At 50.5% G+C, this 27,446-nt stretch overlaps 1 protein-coding gene and 1 pseudogene across 4 annotated transcripts in view; one reads left to right on the plus strand and one right to left on the minus strand.

Annotated features, from left to right (window-relative positions):
• Positions 1-27,446, plus strand: part of TBX5 (T-box transcription factor 5) — an 89,136-nt gene that overhangs the window by 15,737 nt on the left and 45,953 nt on the right. Inside the window, exons 1-3 of one of the 4 annotated variants that reach the window (XM_086345983.1) lie at positions 20,746-21,087; positions 25,050-25,234; positions 26,916-27,010. In XM_086345983.1, the coding sequence (XP_086202109.1) occupies positions 25,088-25,234; positions 26,916-27,010 (242 nt within the window). In that variant the 5' untranslated portion in view covers positions 20,746-21,087; positions 25,050-25,087. Of the gene's footprint in view, positions 1-20,745; positions 21,088-22,419; positions 22,631-23,182; positions 23,368-25,049; positions 25,235-26,915; positions 27,011-27,446 lie in introns of those variants that run through there. The other 3 variants (XM_086345980.1, XM_086345981.1, XM_086345979.1) reach the window with 3 other exon arrangements.
• LOC147355524 (uncharacterized) lies at positions 22,859-24,033 on the minus strand (annotated as a pseudogene).

Below are 27,446 nucleotides of genomic sequence, written 5' to 3' on the forward strand. Positions count from 1 at the left end.
AGATTTGGCTGGACATCTAGCAATGGTTTTTTTTTTTTTTTTTTTTTTTTCTGTTGCCTACCTATCCAAAGTATTTCAGGAAAAAGTATAACTTAACTTTTGAAATTGGTTTTCTGTAGGAGATAAGGGAACACATTCTAATGGTGTGCTAGGGAATTTTTCTAATTACTGTGCCAACTTCAAGTTCGTGAAAAATGCAAAGACTTTGTTTTTCTACATAAACTATTTTAGGTAGTAAAAAGATGAGAGGGAGAGGAAAATACAGAGATAGAACTCTATCCAACCATTGTTTTGCAAACAATTGGTTGCTTGATGGTATTTAATTAGTTGTTTGCAAAACATCTTGCCTGATCAAATTCATTGTCTTCCCTTTGTCTCTCTACCACCGCTGCCAAGATGTTATAACCCCCACCAGTTGTGCTTGAAATTTCTTCAATCAGTTATCGGCTAAATTCAGCTTCTTTTTATGTCAAAAATAGCTCACTGGTAGCCAACTGGCTTCTCTTCAAACTGGTTTGTCTGAGGCTGGAGCCTACCGGAAATGCTCCAGCCCCCACTCCTAGCCGAGCCCCACTGATGTCAGCTGGACTCGGGCCATTTTCATTTGCTAATAAAGCCCCAGAATCCATAGTGAAAGAACTGATGAAAGACGCTGATTGCTGCTGGTTGCCAGGAAACAATGCAACATCTCCTCTGGGGAAGGGAGAAAATCAGAAAGAAACTGAGCCAGGGTCCAAAAGTACTCTTTCAGCCAAGTCCTAATGGAACACTGGTCTTCGCTGATGGCTCAGGTGGTAAAGAATCTGCCTGCCATGCAGGAGACGCAGGTTTGATCCTTGGGTCGGGGAGGATCCCCTGGAGAAGGAGATGGCAACGCACTCCAATATTCTGGCCTGGGAAATCCCCTGGACGGAGGAACGCGGTGGGCTACAGTCCACGGGGTGTCAAGAGTTGGACACAACTTAGCAACTAAACCACCACCACCAAAGGGTATATTGGCTGGCTTGGTTTTCCAAAGATGGTATGGGAAGAACCAGGTTGGAGAGAGAAAGAGAGAGAGAGAGGAAGAAAGAAAGAGAGAGATTGGAAGCAAGTCAATGAAGAAATAGATGTTGTTTATTTGTGTAAATTAGCTAGGGGAAGAATGGAGACTGGGCATTCCTCAAAGAAAGAAAAAGGGGTTTGTATCCTGAAGTAGGATAAGGAAATGGCAATACACTCTGGTGTTCTTACCTGGAAAATGTCATGGACAGAGGAGCCTGGCGGGCTACGGTCCATCGGGTTGCGCAGAGTTGAATATGACCGAAGTGACTTAGCACGCACGCACACACGCACGCATCCTCGGGTGGGATGAGAGGGAGCCTGCTACCTGCAGTGCGTAGGGTAGTTGTATCATGTCAGGCAGAAGTCCTGCTTTGTTGATGTCATTATCTGGAGATTAAGTGCGGTTTAAGGAGGTGTATATGGGTGTCAAGCTGACAAGGTATGGTGTGGGGACTTGGTCCTGAGTTTGTGTGCATTTATATGTTATGAAAATCATTCCTTCCTTAGATTTAGTGCTTATCAAACTCACTTCATGATTTTTGCTGTATCTAAGCTCTCTCAATTCTATTTTTTAAAAAATAGGTATTTCTTTGCTTATGTATTTGGCTGCCCTGGATCTTAGTTGTTGCATGCAAACTCTTAGTTACGGCATGGGGGATCTAATTCCCTGACTAGGGATTGAACCTGGGCCCCCTACACTGGGAGTTCAGAGTCCTAAACACTGGACCACCAGGGAAGTCCCTATTTTCTTTTTCATTCACTTTTCTAGACCTGAATATCCACTCTGGGCTCATTCTAAGCAACGTGAGTTTAGTGGGTTAGTCTTTCTAAAAAATAATGCCCATGAAAATGACTGTAGAAATATTAACCTGTTTTCCCAAAGTTTATCTGGTTATACTTAAAATCACCACAGGAATGGCCAGAGGGTGATGGTTGAAAACAAAGGATTTGGTGTCAGTCAGACCTAAATGAAATCCCGGCTTTAACATTTAGCAGCAGTGTGAGTTTGTCCAAGTTACATTTTGAGCCTCAGTTTTCCCCATCAGTAAAATGGGGATAATCATGTCATCTCTATGGGGTTATTGTGAGAGTTAAATAAGATGAGGCATGTTAAGTGTTTGCTGAACAAGTGCCTGGCACATCGAACTGTCCTCAACAGGTAAGTACAAGTATGTTATAGGCTGAATTGTGTCCTTTAAAAACGCGTATGTTGAATTTCTAACCTCTGGCCTCTCCGCATGTAACTGTATCTGGAGACAAGTCTTTTAAAGAGGTAATTAAGGCAAAATGAGGTCATAGAGGTGAGCCCTAGTCCATTCTGACTGGTGTCCCCATAACAGCAGAGATTAGGGCACACACAAAAACACAGACAGAGGAAAGACCATGAGAAGATCCAGGGAAAACGTGGCCATCTAAAAGCCAAAGAAAGGACTCAGAAGAAACCCAGATCTTGAACTTCCAGCCTCCAGAACTGTGATTTCCATTTCAGTTTCTGCTGTTTAAGCACCCCACACCCACACCAGTCTGTGGTACTTTGCTATGGCAAGCTGAGCAGACTAATATAAAGGATATAGACTGTCTGGTCATGGCAGTCTCCATTTTACAGTCCTGGTGATTAGCCATGTACAGGCATGGATTTAGGCTTTATTTAGATCCAAGATGATGACACACAAACCACAAAAAATAGTAGTGGAAAGTGGGTTGAAGCACGGCCTTCTTGGCAAATTCACAGAAATGTTGTCATCTACAAATGTGGTTATCACACGAGAAGGGTGACTAATCCCCAGTGAGTGTAACTCATCATAATTTTTAGGTAAAGATTTTAGGATTTGGTGAAATGCAGTCATTTTTAATCAGGCTGAACTGTTCTAAATAGTTTCTGGCTCAGATTCATGGTTCAAGATGCTGTTAATGTTGTCAGATGTTTCTAATGGTTTCTCAGGCCTGAGAAATTCATGTTCATCTGAAAATCTTTTATCAGCTACTCTCTCTTGGCAAATGCCATTAACCCCCTTCCCTCATTACCACATGTCCTTCCAATCACCACCTAGACTACTTATATGATTTAGTGAATTCCAAAACACTTCTTAATTATGATTACCAGTCAGTGTCTATATTTTACCCACATGAGCTGTGAACGAAGTTGGCAGGATAGGGTATACAGTGTCAAATACCAGGGATGTTTGATGGTTTGATCCTTCTGGAATCAGTGGTCAATGAAGACTCATGAAGGAGTGTGAACTTGGGCTGGCCCCTCTAAGCCAGAATGAGATGAGAATTTGGATAGGTAGGTAGAAAAAAAGAGAGGCTATTTCAAGCAAGGAGGAGAGGTTGAGGAAAAATCAGAAGGCCTTGTATAGTAACTGTTTTATGTTCATCTTCTTATTAGACTGTGGGTGGGACCATTGAGAGTAGGAACCGGATCATATTTATTTTCATATTCCTGTTGCCAAGCCAAGTGCCTGCAACCTAGTGGTCACAGAACATGGCAGTAATTGTCAGGACCCATGCAGTTCTCAACTGAGTTCACTCAGATGACTGAAGCATAACTCAAAGTGGCTTAAGTGAGAAAAAAAGTAGAAGGAGAGGATTTTATTGGCTCATTGCACTGGAAAGTCTAGGGGTGTGTCAGCTTCAGGCACATGTGTATCAAGGACCTCAACGATGTCTCTTCGTCTTTTGCCTCTGTTTCTCTCTGTTGGACTCATTACTAGATCAGGTATTCCAAGATAGTAGTTACTGGATGCTCTGGGTTTATAACTAACCAGTGCTCACCTTCTCCTTCTCTCTGTATACATATGTTCCATATATATGTTCTTATCCATAAACAGGAACCCATAACAGTATCCATTTCATAGGTGGTTGTGAAGATTAAGTTATAGTTAAAGTAAGTGGCACATTTAGTAAAATGCCTGCTACAATGGCCATACTCAAATCCTTTTCTGCATCTCGAGCTTTGTGTTTGTGTATCGGTATCTCTATTTACCTCTCCGTGTGGACAGATTCCATCCGGTGGCCCAGATGGTAAAGAATCTGCCTGAAGTGCAGGAGACCTGAGTTCAACCCCTGGGTTGGGAAGATCCCCTAGAGAAGGGAAGGGCAACCCACTCCAGTATTCTTGCCTGGAGAATTCAATGGACAGAGGAGCCTGGTGGGTTACAGTCCCTAGGGTTGCAAAGAGTCGGACATGATTGAGTGACTAACATGGTCCTGATAATAATGGTTATTAATAGATTCCACCCTTTATTTGCAAGTAAAGACCCACATGATCCTTTGCAGATTAACACTGGAGAGAAAACCAGGGAGAATGCAATTGATACAGAGTTGTCCAAGCCCTCTTTTCATTTGCGGTTGAGCAGCGTAACATTAGAATTTGAGATTCTTGAGGGCAGAGATGTTTACTGATTTTGGTCACTGTTTCAACTTCAGCATGAAGAATAGTTCTGGGCACACAATAGACACTCTGCTAATGTCTTTTGAAATCACAAGCCCCTGCTTGATAGCCCTGGAGATTGGAATAAGATGGGGTTAAAGTACTACATGAATTTCAGGTATAGCTCAAATCTCTTCCAGCTGGTCCAGAGAAATGGATGGAAAAGATGGTCTCAGCTTTAGCCCTCTGGGGCATTAACTAAGTGCCAACATTTGAGCTGAAGTGGGGTGTAAAGGGAACAGCAGTGACTAAAGCTTAGCAAATGTAGTCTCGTGGGTGCCTTGATCTGATTCACTACTTAGGCTTGAAATTACACTCAATTTCCTGCCTTTGTGCTATTCTCTATGTGGTGTGCCAGGCACTCCTCAAGCCTTACTTATAATCCTCGAAATCTCCCTACAAGGTGGGTGTTCACAGTCTCATCACTTGAGAAATAATCTACTGAGGACTGGCTTTTTTTTTTTTTTTTTTTTTTGCTTTCCATTAAAAGGCCTGAATGCTTTGTTGTGGGTTAAAGGAAACAAGCTTTCTCAGTTCTACACATGGACCACAGAGAGGAAGAGGGATGATTCTCCACACATCTGCTGGCCCTCTGTTGGTGGTGTGCTAAGTGATAAACATGAATATCTTACTTAATCCTCTCAGCAATCCTAGAAGGGAGCTATGAGTAGGTCCATTTCACAGAAGAGGAAAATGAGGCTTAGAGAAGTTTAGTAACTCACTCATGGTCACCCAAGTCCACTAACGCCTTTCACAGGGCATTCAGCTGTGTCACAGAATCCATGGTTGGCACGAGAATGAAAGCAAGTGCCCAGGGCTGCTGAGATATGAGAACTGGACTGCAGCTGGTATGAGCGACCACTTGCCCGACCCTCTGCTCACCCAGATCCAAACAGATGGTAATGACTTCCAGCCAGAATGTGGCCAGAGAGATGAAAGGGCTTAGTTCAGATTTCCCAACCCTTAAGTCAGCCACCTTGACTTTTCAACCATTTTTTAAAAATATAACTTTCTTTATTTATTTGGGTTGTGCTGGGTCTTCGTTGCTGTGCGGGCTTTTCTCTGGTTGTGGTGAGTGGGGGCGGGTTTCTTATCGCAGTGGCTTCCCTTGCTGCAGAGCACAGGCTCCAGGGCCCCCGTCTTCAGTAGTGTGGCACGTGGGCTCAGTTCTTGCGGCTCCCGGGCTCTAGAGCACAGGCTCAGTAGTTGTGCACGGGCTTAGCTGCTCTGCTGCATGTGGGATCTTCCCGGACCAGGGACTTGAACCCGGGTCTCCTGTTTTGGCAGGTGGATTTTTTGCCACTGAGCCACCAGGAAAGCCCTGGACCATTTTTTTTTTAAAGCCTTTCTATTAAATTAATCTTTTTATTTGGCAGCATGGAAAATTTATTTCTTAGTTGCAGCATGGGGGAACTCTTAGTTGTGGCATGTGGAATCTAGTTTTCCAACCAGGGATCGAACCTGGGTCCCCTGTATTGAGAGTATGGAGTCTTAGCCACTGGACGACCAGGGAAGTTCCTGGACCATTCTTTGAGCCGTCTTCAAGATCCAGTGGGAGAGAACCTGTAAGTCAACTCTGAGCAAGATCATCCCCTAGCTTAAAAACTTCCTGGGGGTCTCTTGGTATATTACAGCCCCCAGTGGTTTGCTTTTCCTTTTTAGGGGTGTGGAAGGGGAAATAAGGCTTTTGATATAAATAAATGGAGACTAACATTCTTGTGAAAAGAGGATGTTGTCCTCGTGATCCATACGGGCTGTGCAAACACCTTCCTTTATTGAAATGCAAGTTGCTCCAGGTCCATTACTGAGATCTGGCAGATGAGTCAACACATTCCCTCCATGTCTCTTTATGTAAATCAAGGCATGGCTACTGGATGAGCTATGAGGGCGGGGGTGAGTGGGCAGTGGGAAGCCTGAACCGTGACAGCCTGCAGCTGCATTGTCCTAAAAATGATCCCCAGATCTCTCCAGGTGTTTGAACCAACACCACCTTTGCTTTTGGGTGTTGAGCTGCTGGAGACATTTTGCCATCTTAGCTTCATTCACTGCCACGGGGCAGACACTTCCTTGGGAACACAGCACGAGCTGATGTCTCATCCAGAAGCTTCCTCTTTCCAAAGAGACATGCCCTTCCTTTCCCTAGAGACTTGAGTGATCCAAGGCAGAAATTTAGGGTGATGTTTCTTGCTTGACAAGTGTCATCTCCTAGACTGGCTGTAGGACTCTGACATAATACATTTCTGTTGTGTAAGCCACTCAGTCTAGGGTGCTTTGTTATAGCCACCCTAGGAAATAAACACAGCCCTGGAGGAGAGGGAGACACTGAGGATGACCCTGTGAATAAACCTCACCCAAACTCAACTGACCCTCTGCAGACAGTCCTTTCTGCAGTGGCCACATCTGTGCCTCTGGTGACCAAGGAGAGTTCAGGGTGGCTCATTTCAAACCTCTCCTTCACTAGAGCAAGTCAAAGGACGTGCCTGATTAAAAGTTAGAATTCCCTCTGCTTGGAAAGACCAGCTTGGAATTGTACTAGCTCATCTGGAAGTAGATGCCATACAATATGTTTATCGGCATCCATGTACAGATGGAAAGCATATAGATCTGTTTATTTTTAGTTACAAGCTAAATATCAGATACAGATTTAGGCCAATGGTTACAGCAAATTCACCACAATAGCTAACATTTACAGATCACTCTACAGATCACTTACCTGGTAGCTTTTCATGTATTATCTCATTCAAACTCTTCTAATAATTCTAAGAGGGGACACGACTATTATCTCTTTTTACATGTGAGAACACTGAGTCTTAGCAATGTCAGGAGCTTGTCATTTTGGGGAGGTTTCCCCTGGGGAAGCAAGATGGTTATCAGCAGTGCTAGGCATTCCATCCTTAAAATTCTAAGTCCAGTAAACAGAGACTTTTTTTTTTTAATTGAAGTGTACTTGATTTGCAATGTTTCAGGTGTCCATAAAATTGTTTCAGTTATATACACACACACACACACACACACACACACACACATATGGGCCCACTCTAATATTCTTGCCGGGAGAATCCCAGGGACAGAGGAGCCTGGCGGGCTACAGTCCATGGGGTCTCAAAGAGTTGGACAGGACTGAGCGACTAATATATAAATTATCTTCCAGATTCCTTTCCATTATAGGTTATTGCAAGACATTGAATATAGTTCCCTGTGCTATATAGCCAGAGACCTTCTTTTCTCAGTATTTCTGGCCGAAGTCCCACAGTAGTCTCTGATTGGATAGGATTTGGACACATGCTCATTGTTGAACCAATCACTGTAGCTGGGGGATGGAATATGCTAATTAGCGGTGTCTTGGGTAATTGAAGCAGGGGTTGTTTCGTGGTATCAGGATGCTGTATACAGAGGCGTGGGTGAATGCTGTCTACTCTGGCCTGATAATTTGGGTTGTGGAATAACCTGCCTTAGTGTTTCTCAGAAGAATCTCACTCACCCTGCCTCATTAAGCCCAGATCTATGTGTTCCACATGAACCAGGAAATTGCTTCAGTGTAGACCTGACTTAACAGAAGTACTCCCTCACTCCTTGTCTGCTCTAGTTTCCATGGTTTGAAGCCAGAAGCACCAATCTATTTCTCATGCTTTAAATAACCAACCCTTGAAATTAAAGCCCAAGCCTGAAAATTTGTAATTGGAAATTTTAAATGAATGCCATTTCTTTCTAAAAAAGAAAATATTAAAAAAAATTTATTTTATTTATTTGACACTCCCAGGTCTTCGTTGCAGTAAAACGCCTTTTCTTAAAAACTGGAATGGGGGAATAGTCAGGGTGGATTTAGCACAAGACCTTGTATCAGCTACCTACTACCATGATAAGGCTATGGAACAAAGACCTAGTAACACCAGTGGCTTACGACAAGGATGTTTATTTTTGCTTACAAAATTTTAATTAACTAATTAATTAAATTAATTAAATCTTAAAATTGAATTAAAAATTTAAAGTTTAGTTAATTGATTAAAATTAATTAATTGCTAGATTATTTTGGCTGCACTGGGTCTTAGTTGCAGCATATGGGATGTAGTTCCCTGACCAGGGATTGAACCCAAGCCCCCTGCATTGGGAACGCAGCATCTTAGCCACTGAACCACCTGGGAAGTCCCTCCATTTAGTCTTTCAGCCATTCACTCTATGAGCATTTCTTGATGGCCTGGGAGCTGGGCGACAATTATACATTTCCTGCCCCTGAATGGATGTTATCTTATGGAAATCAGACCTGGAAGTCAATGGTTACAACTTAAGTTCTTAAGCACCAGCAGTCCAGGGAGGACCCCTGTCCGATAATAATGAAATTGCAAAGGAGAGTCACTCCCTTCTTCTCAAGCAGGAACTGGGGCCAATGGTCTCTGGGCCCTTCAGACCGGGTCATGAATAGTTCTTGCCTCGTTCTTCTGTCCTTTCCCTGCCTCCCATGCCCCCAAAACCTTAATCATTGGAGGCCCACCTCCTCCCTCCAGACATTGTAAGTTGGTACTAATGCTTCCCAGCGGACCAGCTACACATATGGCTCTTGAGTCTGGTCCGCATCCTTTTCTCCCTTCTCCTCTTCCCATCCCAGGCTGCACCTTCACTGAAGCCTGCCTCTTCTCTTCCATAAAGGACTGGCCTTCTTCAGAACAGTGCATTCACCAAGCCCTACTCGAAGCCAGATGCTTGACAGACACTAAATCATATCTTCTTCTCTCAGAGGGGCTATCTGAGGCTGGTATTCTAATGAGTCCCATTGTACAGATCAAGAAACTGAGGCTGAGAGCAGTGAAGAGACTTGTTTGGTTGGTCCACCACCAGGAAGTGACAGGGTCAGCGTTTGAGCCTGCGGTGGAGCCTGGGAGCTGAGGAACCCACACACTCAGCTTCCTCTCCAGGCCTTTTCTACCCCAGGTATCTGCACTCTCCTCACTTCCTGGTCACAGTTTTGGTCTAGATTTGCTCTGAATATAATTGAATACAAAAAATGAAAATATAATACAAGTGTCCTTCTCCATGAACCTAAATGAGAGAAGTGGAGAGACTAGCCTAGAAAATTTGGGTTGAAAAACAGCCCAGCAAATGTGCCTTGTCAGCTGATTTTTTTCTCGGCTCCCTGAATCTCCCCATCTCACTGGGAGCCCAGTTCTCCTCCTCTGGCTCCTGGGAGCCTCTACCCAGGGCGAAACAGGAGGTCAGGCAGTGGGCAATGGGCCAACAAGATCAGCTAGAAACAGCTTTTTTTTTTTCTGCCAGTGACGGGTCCACACCCAGGGCGCATAAATCCTTTCTTTTATTTTTATTATTATTACAGCTCAGGGTCTAGCATGGGCCGTAAACGGATTTAAGAGGCTGCAAGAATATAGAATTTAATATAGTTGGCACCATTAAATAGTGGCACAGCAAACCCACTTGGAGAAGTGCGACCCCCTCCCTCAGCAACGCCCCCCTATGTCCTCTCACCTCCCTCCCTCCCAAAATCCTTCTGGCCAAGGTTTCCCCCTCCCCTCCCTCAGGAGAGGGGGAAGGGCAGAGGGGGATGGAGCGGAGGCAAGAGAGGAGAGTGCCTGCAGCCCCAGTGGAGAGGGCATTGGGCAAATGGCCAATTAGGGACACTTGGGGAGATGGGACAGAGCTTTCTAGATAAGCATGGTTTTTTATCAGCCTATAAAAATACCACTTTCACTTATCTGCTGGCTCCTTGTCCAGGCTCCTGGGAACAGACAGAAGGGGGCACTGAAGAAAGGCTAGAGGACAAGGCAGGGACAGTCTGGGGTGGGGGCATGTGCAGCAGGCAGAGAGGAAGCGGTCCTGAAAGCCAAAAACATGCTGCGGGGAGGTTTTCTTCCCTCCCAACTTATCACCCTTCAGGCTTCTATTCTTATTTCAGGGAGCGGGGAGAGTCCTATAGTCCTGGGCGTCTTCTGCATTTTATCAGTTCCTTATATATGCTTTGTCTATGTCTTGGGTCTGAATGCATCTGTTATGATATCTTCAATCGATATTCATCTAGCACAGACTATGTAAAAAGGATGGATGCTGTGTTGAATAAGGCAGTCATGATCTCTGTCCTCCGTAGTTTAGAGCCTGTGGCAGTGGCAGATGATTAACAAGCATGTAGCGAAGATGATAGGAGGAGACTTCATGAGGAGAGCTGGGAGCAGAGGCAATGGCATATGCAAAGGTCCTGGGGTGGGAACGGAGGTTGGTGCAAATGAAGAACTGACAAGGAAGTGGACAGAATGTGGTGTCAGAAAGTGGGCAGGAGATGGGGCAGGAGGAGCAGAGAAGGGACTTGCCTTAAAAATACAGAAATGATTTTTTTTTTTCTTTTTTGGGTTGCATCGACAGGCTTGTGGGATCTTAGGCCCCAGAGCAGGGATCGAACCTGGGGCCTTGGCAGTGAGAGCATGGAGTCCTAACCACTGGACTGCCAGGGAATTCCCAAAGAACCATTGAATTTATTTTTTAAAGCCATGTGGCATGGCTTGCAGGGTCTTTGTTCCCTGACCAGGGATGAAACACATGTCCCCTACAGTACAAGCACAGAATCTTAATCACTGGACCACGAGGAAAGTCCAGGAGTTGGGATTTTATCACAAACTCTTCGAGCTGCCTTTGTTATTATTTCTTTCTTTCTGAGAGTCAGCAGCAGGAATGGGACATGAGCTGATGCCTCATTTTTACCTACAGGCAGGTTGCTCAGGCATCCTTGGGGGCTGGGTCAGACCAGTAGGTAGAAGGGTGGTGATGGCAGTCATGGTGGCTGGTGGTGGGGGGGGGTGTCCAGTAATCTTGCAGTGTGGTTTCCACAAGGAGCAGAAGATGGGGGTCCCAGTCCTAGCTCCGCTTCAAAAATCCTTAGGGAATTTGTCAGTTTCCTTCCTGATCTTTGTGCCTCTAGACCTCAGTTTCCCCACATGTAAAATCAAAGAGATGGACTAGTTGACACTGAGGGCTCCCTTGGGTCCTGCCCTCTAGATGGGTCTATGTCAGAGCTCCAGGTGTTTGGAGGGGGGTTGACAGGCAGCGTGGGAGGAGAGGGCTGCAGCGCTGAGGGTGGAACTGGAGGAGGCTTCTCCCTGCCTGCTGCAAACCACAACCCCCTCCCCAGCATCCTTCTTCTTCCCGATCTGGTGATTCCCTGCCTGGGGAGGGATGCTGAATCAAGGGCTTCCCTCTAGAGAAGGTGCTACCTCGGTAATAAGCCCTGATCGTGCCCACCTAGTGTCTTCTGCCAGGCTGCTCAGGGGCAGCCTGCCCTGATGGCACCATGGGCAGGCTACAGGAGAGGAGACTTGGCGTCCAGGGTGGGCGTGGACACAGTGACAGAGTACAAATCGTGGGTGAGCGGATGTGAGGATGATGGTGTGAAGGCGTGTGTGTATGTGTGTGTGCATGTGCGTGCATATACACACACGGACTGGTGTGTGACTCAGGGTGAAGGATTATAATTGTGTGACTTTCTGTCCATGACTGTGGGCCAGCGTGACCGCTTGTGACTGAATTAAGGTGCACATATGTGCAAGTGTGAACCTGCTGTGTGCACAACCATGATTGTGTGTCTGTGTGTGTCTGATTCTGTGTGAATGTGTGTCTTTGTATGACAATGAGCATGAGAGTGTGTGTGTGACTGAACAGATATGTATGTGCCTGGGGGAGCTGGTGTGAGACTGAGGATAGGAGTGTGTCTGTGTATTTGTGTGGCAGAATCAGTGTGTCTGTATGTGTGTGTGTGTGTGAATGCATAATGGTGGGTAAGGTTACTGTTGTGTGCAGGAAAAAAAAAAAAGCAAAATGCTGCACCAAGATGTGTAGGGGGTGACTCTGCCTGACGTGAGTGTGTGTGTGTGTTTGTGTGACACAGCTGCTGCTCCTATACATGCAGTAGGTGGTCGTGTGTGGCTGTGTGTGCTCCAAGTGGCTCCCAAGTGGCTGGATCTGGGGCATTTTGTTGCTTGACCCCTCAGGGTCAGAGGGCCATGGCAGTGGCATCAGCCAGGGGCCAGGACCCCGGGCACAGGCAAGTCAGCTCCCTCCTGCACCGTGGGGCAGAAGTGGCCAGAAACCTTGCTGCTTTCCAGGCATGGCTGGCGGAAGTGGGAGCTCACTAGCCCAGGTAAGTGCTGTGCCCCCACCTGGACTCCAGGCGGATCGGCTGCGAGTGGCTGTGACCCTGGGTGGACCAGGATCCACCCTGGAGCAAGCCCACTGGGACCACGGCCTTGGTCATTGTTCAGCCGCTCAGTCGTGTCTATTTGTGACCCCATGGACTACAGCACACCAGGCTTCCCTGTCCTTCACCATCTCCAGGAGTTTGCTCAGACTCAGGTCCACTGAGTCGGTGATGCCATCCAACCATCTCATCCTCTGTCGTCCCCTTCTCCACGGCCTTGGGGGACAAGGTAAAGGCCACTTGGGGGGGCACCTGGGGGTGAGCAGCCAGACAGCAACACCTGATTTCTTAGAACCAACTTCTGAGAAGGAAACATGGTTAGGATTTAGAGTCCCCTCCTCTTCCTTCTGGGACTGGGGCAGTCCCTGGTGGTGTGTGCAGGGCGCATGCGCCCACGGTGGAGGCACGGGCAGGGTGTGTGTCTGTGCGCTATGGGCCAGTGGGTGGGGCGTGCCTGTGTATCAACTCCCCACCTCCTGAACTCTGCCTGCAGAGGAAGTGACCACCCCGCCTCCTGCCCAGGTGTGCATCCAGCACATTATTACACCTGACATTTCCAACCTGCCAGGAGTGGTGGGGGGCTTCCCTGGAGCCCCAGGGTCGGGAGAGGGGTTGGGAGGGGACTTCATTTACCACACTGTCCCCTCCACTCCCCTCCACTTCCGCCCAGTTCCCAGGAATTGCTTGTGGAATTTGTTTCCAAATATAGACTCCAGTGGCCTGGGCTGCCTGTACACGAACCCTTTGGCCTCCCGGCTGAACGGCCGAGTTGTGACTGCCTTCCAGGAGGCCCAGGCGCACAGACCTCCGCTTGGAGCCGTTGGTAAAAATAATAATCATAAAAGTGGCCCATAAAAAAAGGAGGGTAGCTGAACACTCGGTTATGAGCCCAGGACACCAGTTGCCCCACGATGATGTTTGGGTGGTGACTGCCCTGCAGGCTATACACACACACACACACACACACACACACAGGGCATTTCACAAGGACACACAGACTCACACCAGCCTGCGCCACACACACTCAGGACCCCAATGCTGGATAGGCGAAAGTGTTTTCACATAAGGAGGTGCACAAAAATATATGTGTGTGTGTGTGTGTGTGTGTTTTCAGTGCTCTCTCCAGGAAGGCCACACAACGACACACACACACAGACTAAAACAACAGCAGAGAGGCACACGTAGTTCCTCCTCACGAGACACACTGCCATTTAGAGAGATTTAAAGATACTGTCTTCTTCAGCCACACGCAAGGAGACAGACAGCCCACCTCTCCAGGTGGGGAGTAGCAACTCTAGCTTTGTTACAAGATGGAAACTGGGGAGGAAGTTGGGGGACGAGCTAGGACCAGCCCTTGCCTGTGCACAGATTCAGGTGTTGTGGGGTCAGGCACCCACTCCTGGGTCCTGGGCACTCCCTCAGAGGCACCAGGAGCTGGTAACTCTCCTCCTTGGGGCAGCTGTTGTTGGAGAAGAACTGGCATGGGAGAGGTCTGGGAGAAAATGCAAACAACCCAGCTGGTGTCTGGTCCACCACGGTCCTGGAAGTGGGGGTGCATGGGAGTTATCGGGGACCCTGGAGACAGGGCAACCCAACAGAATGAGCATTTTGCATGGAGGTGGGAGGCATCGGCCATGGCGGCCAGGCATGGCGGCTGGCAGCTCCAGAGAGGAATCTGGAAACTGAAGACCACTTGTGCCTCCCTTGGGGTGCTGTCGTGGGGCTTGGCTCTCATTGGATCTCAGAGTTGCCCCATTTCTGGAGAAGTCCTTCCCTTCCTAACTTGGATTCGTGGCAGCCAGCGCTGCGCCCAGAGCCAGCTTGGGAGAGGTATGCTCTTGGGCAAACAGGCGGCAGGAAGAAGGGTCTAGAAGTGGGAAGGTGAGGCAGGCACGACTGGGGAGGCTGTAGGACCGATGCCAGGCACAGGCTCCTCTGGATCCCAAGTCCGGGGCCCCTAAGAGGTCCAGGACTTCCCTGAGACCCACCACTGGCACACTCCCTCCGTGGAGCGTTTGGGAGACCCCAGGCTGGCTCTACCTTCAGCCGGCTGAGCCTGTACTTCCAAGCACCACCTCGCTGTTCCCTGGAGAAGCGGCTGAGGTCCCTTCTCGGGCTGTACCTAAACGTGGGAAGCCTAGGATTGAGCAGGGAGGGGGCGAATTTCCAGCACAGGCTGTGTGACTCTCCCTACCCTCTCGGAGCTTCATTATGTGTTTCCAAAAACGGAGCCAGGCACGTCTCCTCTCCCCCTCCATCTTAGCCACCCTGTTTCTCTCCTTCCAGGAGACAGAGTGTCCTGGCTTGAAACTGTGAGGAATATGGGCCAGGGAACAGGACGCTGAGGTTTGCAGAGGCTGCGGCAGTGGACTCCCATCTTCCTCCCCCAGCTCCCCTCATCCTGCGAAATGCTTGGGGACCTGGGGCTGTGTGCCCACTCTCTTCTGAGTCCCTCTGCCTCCTCCCTGAGAGTGGGGGAGAGGAGACAGTGACACAAAAGGAGATCTAAGCCTTTCTCCCACACGTCAGGGAGCAACTGCCTTACTCTGCCTTTAGATGCTTACAAAGTGCTCTTTGCACCCCACCTCCCACAATCAGAGAGACCTTTTCCTGTTCCCTCCCTTTCCCTGGCTTGTCGCAAAAGAGGAGCTCCTGGCTTCTAGAGTCTGAGTGCTTGGGTTCAGGTCCCCACAGGAGTGCCACTGGTCAGGAGCCACCGTCTCATGGAGCTATTTAGAAGGAGCTGAACTAGTGAGACCATGTTACAAGAGCCCCTGGCCTGCCATGAACGTTAGCTCTGATGGCACCTCTGGTACTAATGACTTGAATGGCTATTTGAGCCTCTCTCCTGGTGACTGTGTGGACGCAAGCAGGACTCTTCTGAAAATACGAATGGAAAATTCTGGGGAGGAAAGAAGATGGGGTTTCAGGTGTGCTAAGGGAACCCTTGCAGGCTGTATTCCAGACTCAGATGGGGGAAAAGTGGGTATGGACCCTGCAAGGCCAGCCAAGACCTTTTGGGGACAATCTCTGCCCCTCTGGAAATGGAGAGAAGTTTTGGCTTTCCTGAACAGCTAGGAGATGAATGAGGTCCACAGCAGAGAGTGAAACAAGGGAGGGCGAGATGGACCCGGAGCAGAACTGATCTCCTCCAGAGGCCAACCCTTTTCTGGCTCCCTCCATCCCGCCAAGCCCGCTGTCCAAGCTGGTCAGCACCTCAGTTCTTTCTGAGAGCTTGCTGCCTCGGAAAGGAGAACAGAAAAGCCGCCCTGTTATTGTCCATCCGCCACTCCACCAAGAAGGAGGAGCATTTCCTTTGCTAGCAGTTTTGAGAAAGCACTGACTGAAACTTCCAAATATTATTAATGCTCTTCATAGCACATCCTCTTTATAGCACATGCTCTTTATAGCACAATAGAATATTTTTCTCTTTTAAAAAGGAGTGTAGTTTTTTTTTTTTTTTTTCTTAAGATCTTGCAAACATTAATTTCCCCACGTCTCTCCTCCTTCTTAGGAGATCTTATTCCAGGCAGGAGAAAGGGTTACCTGGAAAGAACGTGGGGAACCTCGGGTGCTGATGGGGGTGACCAGTGAATGTTAAGAGACCCCCGATTCCTCAAAGCCCATCCCCCCTCCCCCGCTGAGATGTTCTGGATGCGGGCTTGGATGGATATATCCAACTCGCTGCGTGGGCGCGCGTCTCGGAAGTCATCTCTCTCTGTTCAAAAGTGGGAGCTTTTGCTGGACACCCCCCCGAACCGACCCTGCAGAGATTCTACGAAATCCTAGATTTTCTCCCTCGTTTAAAAAAGAAGAGGAGTTTTTCAATCCCTGCCGTGTTGAATCCACAGAAGAGCCTCCGGAAAGCCCAGGCCAAAGGGCGGAAGCGCCTTGCAGGCCTCAGAGCGCGCGGCCAAAGTGCGCGGCGATTGTCCTCCGGGCGCCCGGTGGTCGAGAGCGTACGAGGGGGGACTCCGGGGTTGCCATGGTGACCAGGAAACCCAGGGCCCTTGCGGAAACAATTGCCGGGAACTTTTCCACTAAGAACCTGTCAGTCGCACCCCACGGCCAGCCTCTGTCGGTTTCACCCCAGTGTTTTCCGGATGTGATTGTGTCTGTGATGGGGGAGTGAGGTGTTCAGGGTCCCTACTTCCGGACCCTTCTGTCGGGGCTGCCCCCAGAAGCCAGAAACCCAGCACCAGGAGGCCAGAGGAGACCCGCAGCGGCCCGAGCTGAAAGGGAAGAAAAATTAGAGGTCTCGACCAAGCAATCCTTTCGGTGACGGATCCTTCCAGTTTCGGGTTTGGCCGCCCTCGTCATCCGCACCCCACCCCCCCCCCCCCCCCCCCCCGCCCCGCCGCCTCCCTTCACCTCCTCAAGGTCATTACTAGAGTTTTCACTCGCAGCTCCAGGCGGGGTGGCCTCCTCCATCCTCCACCCCCTTCTACCCCTGCACAGCTCATTTTCCGGAAGTTTCTCCCCAAAGAGAAGAGGAGGCTTAAGCTCCGCAAATGAACTTGGCTATTCCCAGTGCATAAAACAGCCTTTAAGTTTCTCTTAAAACAGGTAAGCCCAAGGCTTGATAAGAATTTAGGGATCTCCCATATCACTGGCCTGCCTCACTTTGGCCATAGGGTGACGGTGACCTGAATCACTGGGTTGACTGGGAGATGGCAAGCTGGACTTTCTTAAAGGAGTTAATTATTCTCACAACAGGCCATCTCTCTTTTTTCTGCTACGTGTTCTGCCTCTACGCAGGTAGACAGAGAGAAACCATGTCCCTTTCCCCTTAAATAAAATGCTTTATGAAACATAGGATCGAATTCTCTCTGGTGGGGACGCTGGGCTCCAGGAGGCCGGGGCTGGCTGGAAAGAGGCCCTTCGGGCTGCCAGCACTGGAGGACTCCAGAGTTTTGTCTCTGGTTTTGAATTTGGCCCTTTGAGCAAGCTTAACACGTGTGGATTTAATTTCCCTTTCTTTCTTGCTTTCTTTTCTGCCCCCTCCCTCCTTGTGAGGAAACAAGAAAAATAGTCTGCCTTGTCGACAGCGCGACACCGTTCCTTTTGCCAAAGAAAATTTGTCTTTCCAGAGCCCCGGAGAGCAGAGAGCTCCCAAGTTTCCATTGCACCCTCCAGTTGAGGGAGGGGGGTATCCAGACAGCCCCCCTACCCCACTGCCTGCATCCCAGACCTGGAGGTATTACCCTAAATCTCTATCTTTACAGAGCCAGAGCCCTGGAATGTAGTCTGTTACCCCCACCACCACTTCTGGGGGCTGTGGGGACATTCTGACTACAGACCTGGTGGCTAAATGCAGAGGCCTTTCTGCACATTCTGGGCTGCAGATACAGTTGAAGTTTTCAGGCTCAGAGCAGCCTACAGAATGGGGCTGGGGAGGGGGGTTGTTCTAGGTTTTCTCAGCTCAAGACTCTGACCCTTCTCTTCCACTGTGGACTTGCCAAATCAGAAGGGGCAAGATCAGGGGCCCCTTTGCATCCTAAGTGTAATACTGCTTTCTCTGATCCCTGGGAGCTTGGGAATCTCCAGCACTGATAGCTCCGCTGAGTCTCTAGAACGATGTTCCCACAGCCATTTCTTATTTCATTAACCTGAAGTGGGTGGTGGTGGTCGTAGGGAGGAGTCTCATCCCCCAAATTTGAGGGAGTGGGGACAACATCAACACGCCTAATTGATAAAGTAAGTATCAGTGCTAATTCTTGGTGGAAATATTGGAGAATACTGGATATTCTGAAATAAAAACCGCTAGTGTTCCCGAATACTTCCGGTCAAAAAGCAGGAAACCAAGAAGCGAAGACATTGGGGAGGACGACACTAAAGTCCTGGAAAAAACATAATAAAGCCAGATTTAAGTAGGCAGCAGGCGAAGTGACCCCCTGAGAAAGGAGAGATTTTCCCACCCTCAGTCTGACCTTTTTTTTTTTTTTTTGCAAAACGAGTTGGTCAAAGTTAACTTTTGCCATCATTTCCATTGTTGTTACAATTCTTACTAATTTTCCCAGCCCTATCCGCACTTCTACCTACTTTCTGCCTTCCACAGAGATCCGAGTCAGGCGGGGACACGTCGGGGGAGAAACGGAAACTGAATTCTTAAGCGAGTTCTCTACGGGGAGGAAAGAAATATGGTGGTTTGGGATGCGGCTTTCTTAAAAGTAGAAGGCAAGAGTGAAGGAAAAAGATTCACAGCGGACGCCCTGGTTTTCTTGTTTTCGACTTTTAAACTGGGTAGCTCTGTTCTCCTAGGCATGGCAATATTAAAATCTGGGCAGGAATTTTGCAAAATGAGGAAAACACATTTCGGGAGAAAACCGAGCTGGGGGCGGTTCGGGAAAAGCCTCAGTCCTCCGAAAGAAGGGAGGAAGGTTGTATCATCAAGTCTCTCTTTCCAGTTAACTGTCCAGTGATTGGGGAAAGAATGGAATTTCTCAACTCTAGTTGAGGTCTTCGGTTTATTCTATCCGTGGTGCGGCCTCCGGCCCCTCTGGGACAGCGGGTTTGGAAGGTGAGCCTGCGGAATCTTTCGTGAGTCGGTCCGGGTGATTGCGGGGCCCGCGCTGGGAATGCGAGAGGAAGGAACTAAAAGGAAAAGAGCTGGCTCCGCTCGCAGTTTCGCTTTCCCCTTTGGGGCCCAGGCCTCGGTTTCCGGCTCACCTCGGCCCAGAGGTCAAATGGGAACCCGTTTCCAGGTTTTGGGTGAAGGATTTCGGGTTGCGCTCTTGAGCATCCACAGGCGCAAAGGCTGCACCCAAAGGGCCTTGCATTGGGTAAAAAATAATTATTAATAATTTGGGAAATGAAAGCGATGCTCGGTAAAGTTCTTGAGGCCTGACGGAGAAAAGGCACGCGGGTTCTGTTTGCTGGAAGCAGCAGAGCCTGCGGCCAAACTGGCCGGGGCGCCCGCGTCCGGCGCTGGAAACCACTGGTCGCTTTCCCCACGGGCCTGACCTTAGCTTCTGAGGCTGCTCGGTCGACTGCCTTCCTGCACATTTTGCGCCGCTCCAGCCCCAGTTGGACGGGGCCTGGAGCCAGGCCATGCTTCGGAAAGCCCTGGGGGCTGGCGGCGCGCGGAAACCCAGTCTCGAACTCCGAAGCCCGGGGGAGAGCCCAGATTCCAAAGTTCGGGCTCCCTGGGAGCCCCTCGGCGGGGAACTTACCCTTTCCGGAAGGTCGGACGCTCGATCGCTCGGAGTCGGGTAGGCCTACCTCTCCTCTCGGCGCTGCCGGGGACGTCTATGGGGTACGTTTCACCCCTGAACCCAGTGCATTTCCAGCTGCGCGCAAAGGCTTATGCGCATCCACCACGGGGCTGCTTAGAAGTTATGCCCACTGATGAGACCAATAATAATGATGATCGTTATTACAAAACAAAATAGAGCGCCTCGTCCTTCTACAGGATCCGGCACTGCAATTTTTCTCTACAGAAATCACCCTTCTCCACCCCCCTCCTCCACCACCCAATCGCACCCCACCCCCGCCGGGCCACGCTGGGACTAGCTTCATCCCCAGACCCAGCTAAAGGAGGATTTGCAGAATGCGGCTTTTTCTCAGCCAGAAACACTGGGGACGACTCTTCGTCCTAACGTCTCTGTCTCTTTTCCTCTCTGCGATAACCCAGTAATTGCTTCTATGCACGTCTGCAAGAGGGCACTAAGTTATCGCGTCCCAAACTTAACCAGTTATAGAGGCGCCTCAAACGCCAATGCTGAGAGCTCCTCCTGAGAAAATTAGGAAAAAAAAAAAAAAATTCTCTTAACCTCCTTCAGGAGACCTCGATTCCTGCCCCCCTTCCCCCCAACCCGATTTCTTTCTAACCTTTGGGCTGAGGTGGGATTCTCACCTCCCTTCGCCCAAAGCTCCCCTCCTCCCTCCCTAAGAAAATCGATCTAGGTTCTATTTGGGGATGCTGTCCGCCACCCCCATGTCCCCAGAGAGAGTTGGATTTGTTTATTTCTTTATTTTTCCCCTGGCCCAGGCGTCTGGGACTTGTGGTTGCGCAGACCCCTGGAGGGAGTTGTAGGGGAAGTCGGGGATTCGAGAAATCAACATCCCGCCACTGCCCCCCAATCGAGCGTGACAGCGCGCGGGCCGGTTGCGTGACTCGTGACGTCTCCACGTCCTATAGGTGCAGCGGCTGGTGAGATAGTCCGTATCGCCTGGTCGCCTCTTTATTTTATTGGGGTATGCCTGGTAATAAACAGTAATATTTAATTTGTCGAGGACCACAAACCAACTTCGAGCTGGGAGGTACCTTACTACCCTTGACAGACCCTGGAAGAAGGCTTGGCCTAAAAGGGGTCTCTCTTGGGGGGGGGGTCCTTTCCAAACTCTCCACCTGAACACACCCTTCCCAGCGAGGCGTCACTCCCCGCTTCTGCGCTGGAAAGAAGAGGCAGGATTTTTGGAGGTGAGTTTTGCTCTGGGGGTGGGGGGTATAGGATTGCCTTAGCACTGGCCTGCCTACCTTCCCCTGGGTTTACCACCCCAGCTTGACCCCGCCGCATGCCTCCTCTCCCAGCCTCCCGATTTTTCGCTATCTAGATAAGAATGCACTCATTTTGCTCCCAGTGTCACCGGGCACGAACAGATTCTCTCTTGAGATCTCAAAATCCCAATTTCGCTCGGTGGCCCTCAGGATCTGCACTTCACAAACTAAGCAAGTCTGGCCAGGCAATTACTCGGGAGAGTACAGATTGTCCCTCTCGGGAGGGGCCTGCAGATTATTTATGGGAATTTCTTTTATCCTCAAATCTCTAAGAATTTAAAGGGATTGGAGAGCTCTTTCTGGATTTCCCCTTCGTTTCTGTCAGAGATGCTTAGATGCCGGTTCCTCCTAAAACCATGTTTGTTTTCCATCTTTGGCCGAGGGTCGCCCCCTGAGCAAGCCCAAAGTACTCTGAGCTGACGTTTTGGAAGGGTGAGGGTGTTTTCACAAATAAATAAACTGTCTTGGGGAAAGGCTGTTTGAAAGCAAACCTGGAAGGTGGAGTGAGAACTCTAGAGACTGCTGGGCTTGGTTTGCTTGCTGGTTGCCCTGATTTTAGGGTTGGACAGTCCTCCACTCTGGAATTCTGCAGCGATGCGTCAGGCCTGCCCTGGGATTGTAGTTCCCAGGAGCCACAGAAGATCACACTTCTGTGGTCTTCTGAGGTGGCCTCCGATCTCCAGGGTGGTTCTCTTGCCTCCACCCTTCTCCCCAGACCTTGGCCTGCAGGCCTGAATCTCTAGACCAAGCCTGAGTAAAAATCAGGGTGATGGAGATACGAAGGAGAAATAAAAACAGGAACCCTGACATGTGTTCCAAGCACTAATTCTTGATTTTCCAAGCTGGGTCTGCTCAGGCTAAGACCTACTGACTGTGTTTACGCTTCTATTGACCTCTTCAACTCGACCCTCCAAATAATACATTTCAGACAAGGGGAGGGCAGAGAGAGGAGCCGAGTGGAGATGAAACCCCAGCCAGCCCCCAGTGACTGTTTGATTATTTTAATAAAACTGGGCACTTGCCTATGTACACCTCCAGCCAGGGAGGTCTGGTGGCTCTGGGGGGGGGGGGGCGGGTGGGAGCCCAGGGTAATTTCTGGGCATCTTTGATCTCGGCCCCCATCCCAACGCACCTTCACCCTGCCTTCACCCCTGAGTCGCCTAGAGTCGGGGTGATGAGTGGGGAGGGGGGAGATGTCAGGGCGGCTAGCGGCGGCAGGCTGGGCCAGGCGAGGTCAGGCAGCTCTCCTGTCTTGAGGTCAGCGGCAGAGAGAGAACGCGGGCCAGGCTGCAGAGGAGGCTCTCGGCGGGTGTGTGCACGCCTGGCGCGTTCAGACTCCTGTTCTCCGCACCGCCCGCGACACCGAGATTATTTACCCCGGCAGAAGGCGAGCGGGTTTGCGATGATTTGTGCAGGATTTTTTGCAGCCACCGAGCCGCGCTCAGAGAAGCCGAGATGGATGGAGGTTGGGAAGGGGGTGGGAAGGAGGGGGCTGCTCTCGAGGTCTGGGTTTGAGACTCGTGTTGTGATTTGAGTGTTCGGGAAATCTAATGGAAAAGGTGGTTGGGGGAGGGAGTGGGATGGGAGAGGGAGGGGGGAGGAAGAGAGGGAGGGAGGAAGAGACAGACAGAGGCAGGCAGCGTGCAGTGGGAGCGAGTTGGATAGGCAATTTCAGTACTCTGCAAGCATCAAGGCAGCCCAACGTCACTGAGCTCAGCTGAGTCGGCTTGTATTTCTGAGAGGGGGAGAGGGGGAGAGAGAGAGATAGACTCTTACCTCGGATTCCGGAACTTTAACCCTGAAAGCCGCGCTCAGCAAGGACTTCAGCCATTCCCAGGCTCCCTCTTGTCTCCCAGCTTTCCCTCCCTGGGGGTGCAAGGGAGAACCGGGCACCGAGATTGGGGGTGCTCCGGGAGGCTGCTGTTTTGGCGTTCTTGAGAGCCCTGCTGGCGCCTGACAACTTGGAAGCCTGTAGGGAGAGTGAGCGCACGGCGCAGGAGGTGTGTGTTGGATTGTGGGCAGTCGCTGCGGCGAGGCTCCCGCGGTGGGTGCTCCCTTTGTAGGCAGCGGTTGCCGCCGGTCCGGGGAAGCAGTCTCCCCCGTAGACCCCGGAGCCACCATGCCCGCGCCCCCGCCTCGCCGCCGGCTTCCCTGCTAGGAGTCAGAAGGAATGTGGTGAATGCACCGGCTTCACCGAGCGAGGTAACCGTTCCGCCGATGGCCCGGGAGGCTGGGGAGGGAGCCCGCTTGCCGAGGCGGCTCGGGGAGGCGCGCAAGGCGGCTCTCGAGCCTGGCCCGGGGATTCTGCAGGGCCTGGCTCGCCAGCGATTTTCCGCGGCCCGGAGCTGCCCGGCGCGTGGAGCCGAGGCTGGGGGAGAGGCGTGGAGGTTTGCAGGACGCGCGGCCTGCTTCTGTCAAACCGCATCTCGTTCGGGCCCGCCAGCCCCCCAGCTCTCCGGAACCTCGGCCAGGGCTCGGGTTGGGATTGTCCCCGCGGCCGGCGGGTGCAGGGGAGCGCACGTGGGGACGCCAGCACCGCTTTCTTTTGTTGTGAGCCGGCTTCGGGGCTCCCATCACCGCCTCCCCCGAACCTCAAGGGCGTGGTGAAGGAGGCGGCTTGGAAATCGTGCTTAGTAGCCGATCGCCTCCGTACCATTTCTGGGTCTCCGGCCACGGCAGATCGGGGGAGTGGGATCCAGCCTTTCGCTGGAGCGGCTGCTAAAATTGGGGGCGGCATTTCTTGCGCCTCCTTCCCAGCGTTCCCGGGTTTTGAGGGAGGAAATCCCTACTTGGGAACGTAGAAGAGATTGGAAGACGATCAGAGTATGGGGCAGGCTCCTCAGGGCTTGAACCCTTCTGCAGCTGCTATTTTGCGTGTTCCGACCTCACATGCCTGTAAAACCTGGGCCATTAGGCGCCTCGCGTCGGATCTCAGTGGCGGGTTCAACGCCGGAAGCTCAGGACTTATCCGGGAACCGCTTTGGCGTCGCCAGCCCCAAGCTTAGGCCTGCAGTTCCAGCGAACCAGGCCCGGCTGAAGCTCGGAGAAGCTCCCCTCAGTCAGGCCGCTCGACAAAACGCCCGGCTGGGGCTGGAGAGCCGAGAAAAACGTGCTCCGGAGGCCGGCGGCCCCGTGCTGGCTTCGGGCACCCGGGCGCGCCTCCTTACGAACCGCAGCGCGACCGCTTTCTCGACCTTTCTGTTTGACTCCTTTTTTATTTTTCACGTTGCTTACGACTGGGGGGAAAGGGAGGACTCTTAATGTTAAAGGACTTCTAAGTTTAAGGCCCGGAACTGATGAACGTGAATTTTCAGGACCTGGCCTCTTCTGTGGATCTTTCCTCTCCTGTTTTTGATCTTTTGCAAGAGGCGGGTTATTTCAGGCATTTTGGCTACTGCAGGGAATACTCCTGTTGCCAGTTTTCATCAACAGGGCTCTGCTGGCCTCCTGTAATTTGACGAAGAGAAAAAATTCTCAGGGCAGTAGGTTTGTGTTTTGTTTTGTTTTGGGTTAGTACCCAATGGCTTCCAAAAATACCCAGGCCTTATCTTTATTGGCTCTTCCAGAAGTCCAGACAAATTTGACGGGCAGCTCGCTTATCGCGGGGGAGCCTGCGCAGCGGAGATGCGGGCCTCGCCTCCTCCCGCTGTGACGCGGGGCTTTCGCAAGAGGATGTGCGTGGTCATAAAGTAATAGTAATGCTAAGAATAACGGGACCTTCTGCAGCCTCCTTCAGCGGGGGAAGGAGGTGCTGCGAGCTGGAAACCGCGAGTGGCAGCCTAGTAACTGCCCCCTCCTGTCACCAGAACTGTGCTTCCAACCTTCTCTTTTTCTCTCTCTGCGCCCCCCTCTCATCTGTCTGTCGCTGGCCTTCCCGTCCTCAGAGCAGGACCCCGAGCGGTCGCAGGGCCCAGGGATCACCATGGCCGACGCAGACGAGGGCTTTGGCCTGGCTCACACACCCCTGGAACCAGACGCCAAGGATCTACCCTGTGACTCCAAACCAGAGAGCGCGCTAGGGGCCCCCAGCAAGTCCCCGTCGTCCCCGCAGGCGGCTTTCACCCAGCAGGTAAGAAGGGCCTCGGGGCCCTTTGCAGAAGCCAAAGCCCCTCTTTTCAGGGGTTGAGGCGGAGGAGGAAGCGGGGGCAATGCCCATAATTACCCTTTTTCTTTTTATCCCCATTCAATTCCACCCTTCTCTGCCATGCCTCCCCAAATGCCAGTGTATTTCTATCCGCTGTATTGTGACGACTATTTTTATGGCCATAGGATTTTTGAATCAGTGGAAGTGGTTAGGAGAGTCATAAAGATCCGGCTCTTTGGAGCCAGCGAACAAGGGTCCAGATCCTTCCTTTCCTGCTGCACGAGGTGTAAACTCGGTCTGAACGCCTCATTAAGGGCCGGGTCAGCGGCCGCTTTAGGCCGGCATGAGCGATGGCTTGACCCCTCTTCAGATCTGCCTTAGCCTTCGCCTCCGCCTGCCTCCTCCGCGTCGCCGCCCCAGCCCCGCGCGCCGCATCGTTTGTCTGGCGTCCGGGGCCTGGAGAACTGGCGAGGCCCGGGCCGGCAGGCGGGGAGCGCGCAGGGCTGGGAGGGGAGGGCGCGGGGAGCCGCGGGCTCGCCTGGCTGAAAGCTGGGCCCCAGCCGAGCGTGAAGCCTCGCCTCTCTCTCTGCGCCCTTCACCCGGGCGCCCTGGGCGCTCAAGGCGTCCTCTGTAGACCTTGATGATTTTTAAATAGGGTGTCAGAGGGCTGGAAGTGGTTGTCTTGACCTGGAGAGATACTTGCACGTAGCTGAAACCCTTCTTTGGGATTTCGATGGCGTTCTTGGCTTTTCCATCGCCTCTCTCCTCTGCCCTTCCCATCTCAGGAATATGCCCCTATATTTGTAGCGTCGCAGAGGGCACGCATTTTCAGAAACTTAAGAGGTTTTCTTCCAGGAAAAAACAAATCTACCTATTAGACGTTTCCAAGTTATTGCAAAATGAAGACATATGTATGTATATATATATATGCATCAGTTTTGTAAAACTTGTAGTTGATACCAGGGATGTTAAATCGCTGTGCCCAGAATCAAAACAGTTTGAAGTGAATGAAGCTGGATGGGAGGAGGGCCTAGGAGGCATATTCATAGAGATATTTGAGATTTGATAATTAAGTTTTGTTTGGGACTGTGGCAACCTATTATAATATATAAACATTAAAAAATTTAAATTTCACCTATGTCTACATATGCACCACCATAGGGAGATTAAACACACACATATACAGTATTCTCACATCTGTGTTTTTGTGTGGACATCTGGGTGCCTACATTGGAATATCCTGAGTGAGTTTTTCGAGATTGAGGCTTTTTTTTTCCTTTTCCTTTTTCTTTTAGCTGCCTCTTGGCTAAAGTGTAATTGGTTCTTTTTTTTTTCCCCTCAGCCCCATCCTCCCCATGCACATTCTGGAATGCCCTGATGGTTGGGGTTTTTTTTTTTCCTCTAGCCTTATGTTGGTGGCATTAGAATGAGACAGATCTGCACCATGGGGTTAAGACCTTCCTGGACAGAGCACACACACACAAATTCCTGGGCAGGGGCTGCTCCAGAGCCCAGACAGTGCTGGGGACTGGGGGCAGTGGTTCAGCCTATAAGCCCACTGGCTTGAAGGGGAAGGAGGAGAAAACTCTGTGTTTTCAGGGTGTGTGGGGAGGGAAGGCTCATTGTCTCCAGGTCTTCTCTGTGTGACTTTTCTCTCCTCCTATAGGGCATGGAAGGGATCAAGGTGTTTCTTCATGAAAGAGAACTGTGGCTGAAATTCCACGAAGTGGGCACAGAAATGATCATAACCAAGGCTGGCAGGTGAGATGGTCTCCTCTGTGGAGGAGGTGGAGGGAGCTTGTGGTAGAGATGAAGAAAGATGTGGGAGATCAGAAAAAGGAGGGAATAGAAACAAAGAGAGGAGAGAGACAGAGATGGAATATGAATATATTTTGTTTGACTCTATTGTGGTTAAAGAGGCATAGCGAATTCCCCCAGAGATCGCCATCAGTGTAAGAGAAATAAAGTACCTAAAAGATTTGATTCTTGAAACTGGGCATTTCTTCCACCTCCTATATAAGAAGACCCAGAGCTTGGGAGGCCATGCTCTCTGGATGGATCAGTAATGAGAGAAAGAAGAGATGAGATGGGAGAGCCCACGGGAAAACACAAAGGTGCCGAGACACACAAAGATGAGAGGGGGGCTTTGGGTTTCATGGGATCTCAGACTTGATTCCTCGCCCAGACCCTCCTTCCC

Source organism: Bos grunniens, chromosome 17, assembly GCF_055505025.1.
Source record: "Bos grunniens cultivar Pamir isolate PY7600 chromosome 17, Bosgru_T2T1.0, whole genome shotgun sequence".
Classification (NCBI taxonomy): Eukaryota; Metazoa; Chordata; class Mammalia; order Artiodactyla; family Bovidae; genus Bos; species Bos grunniens.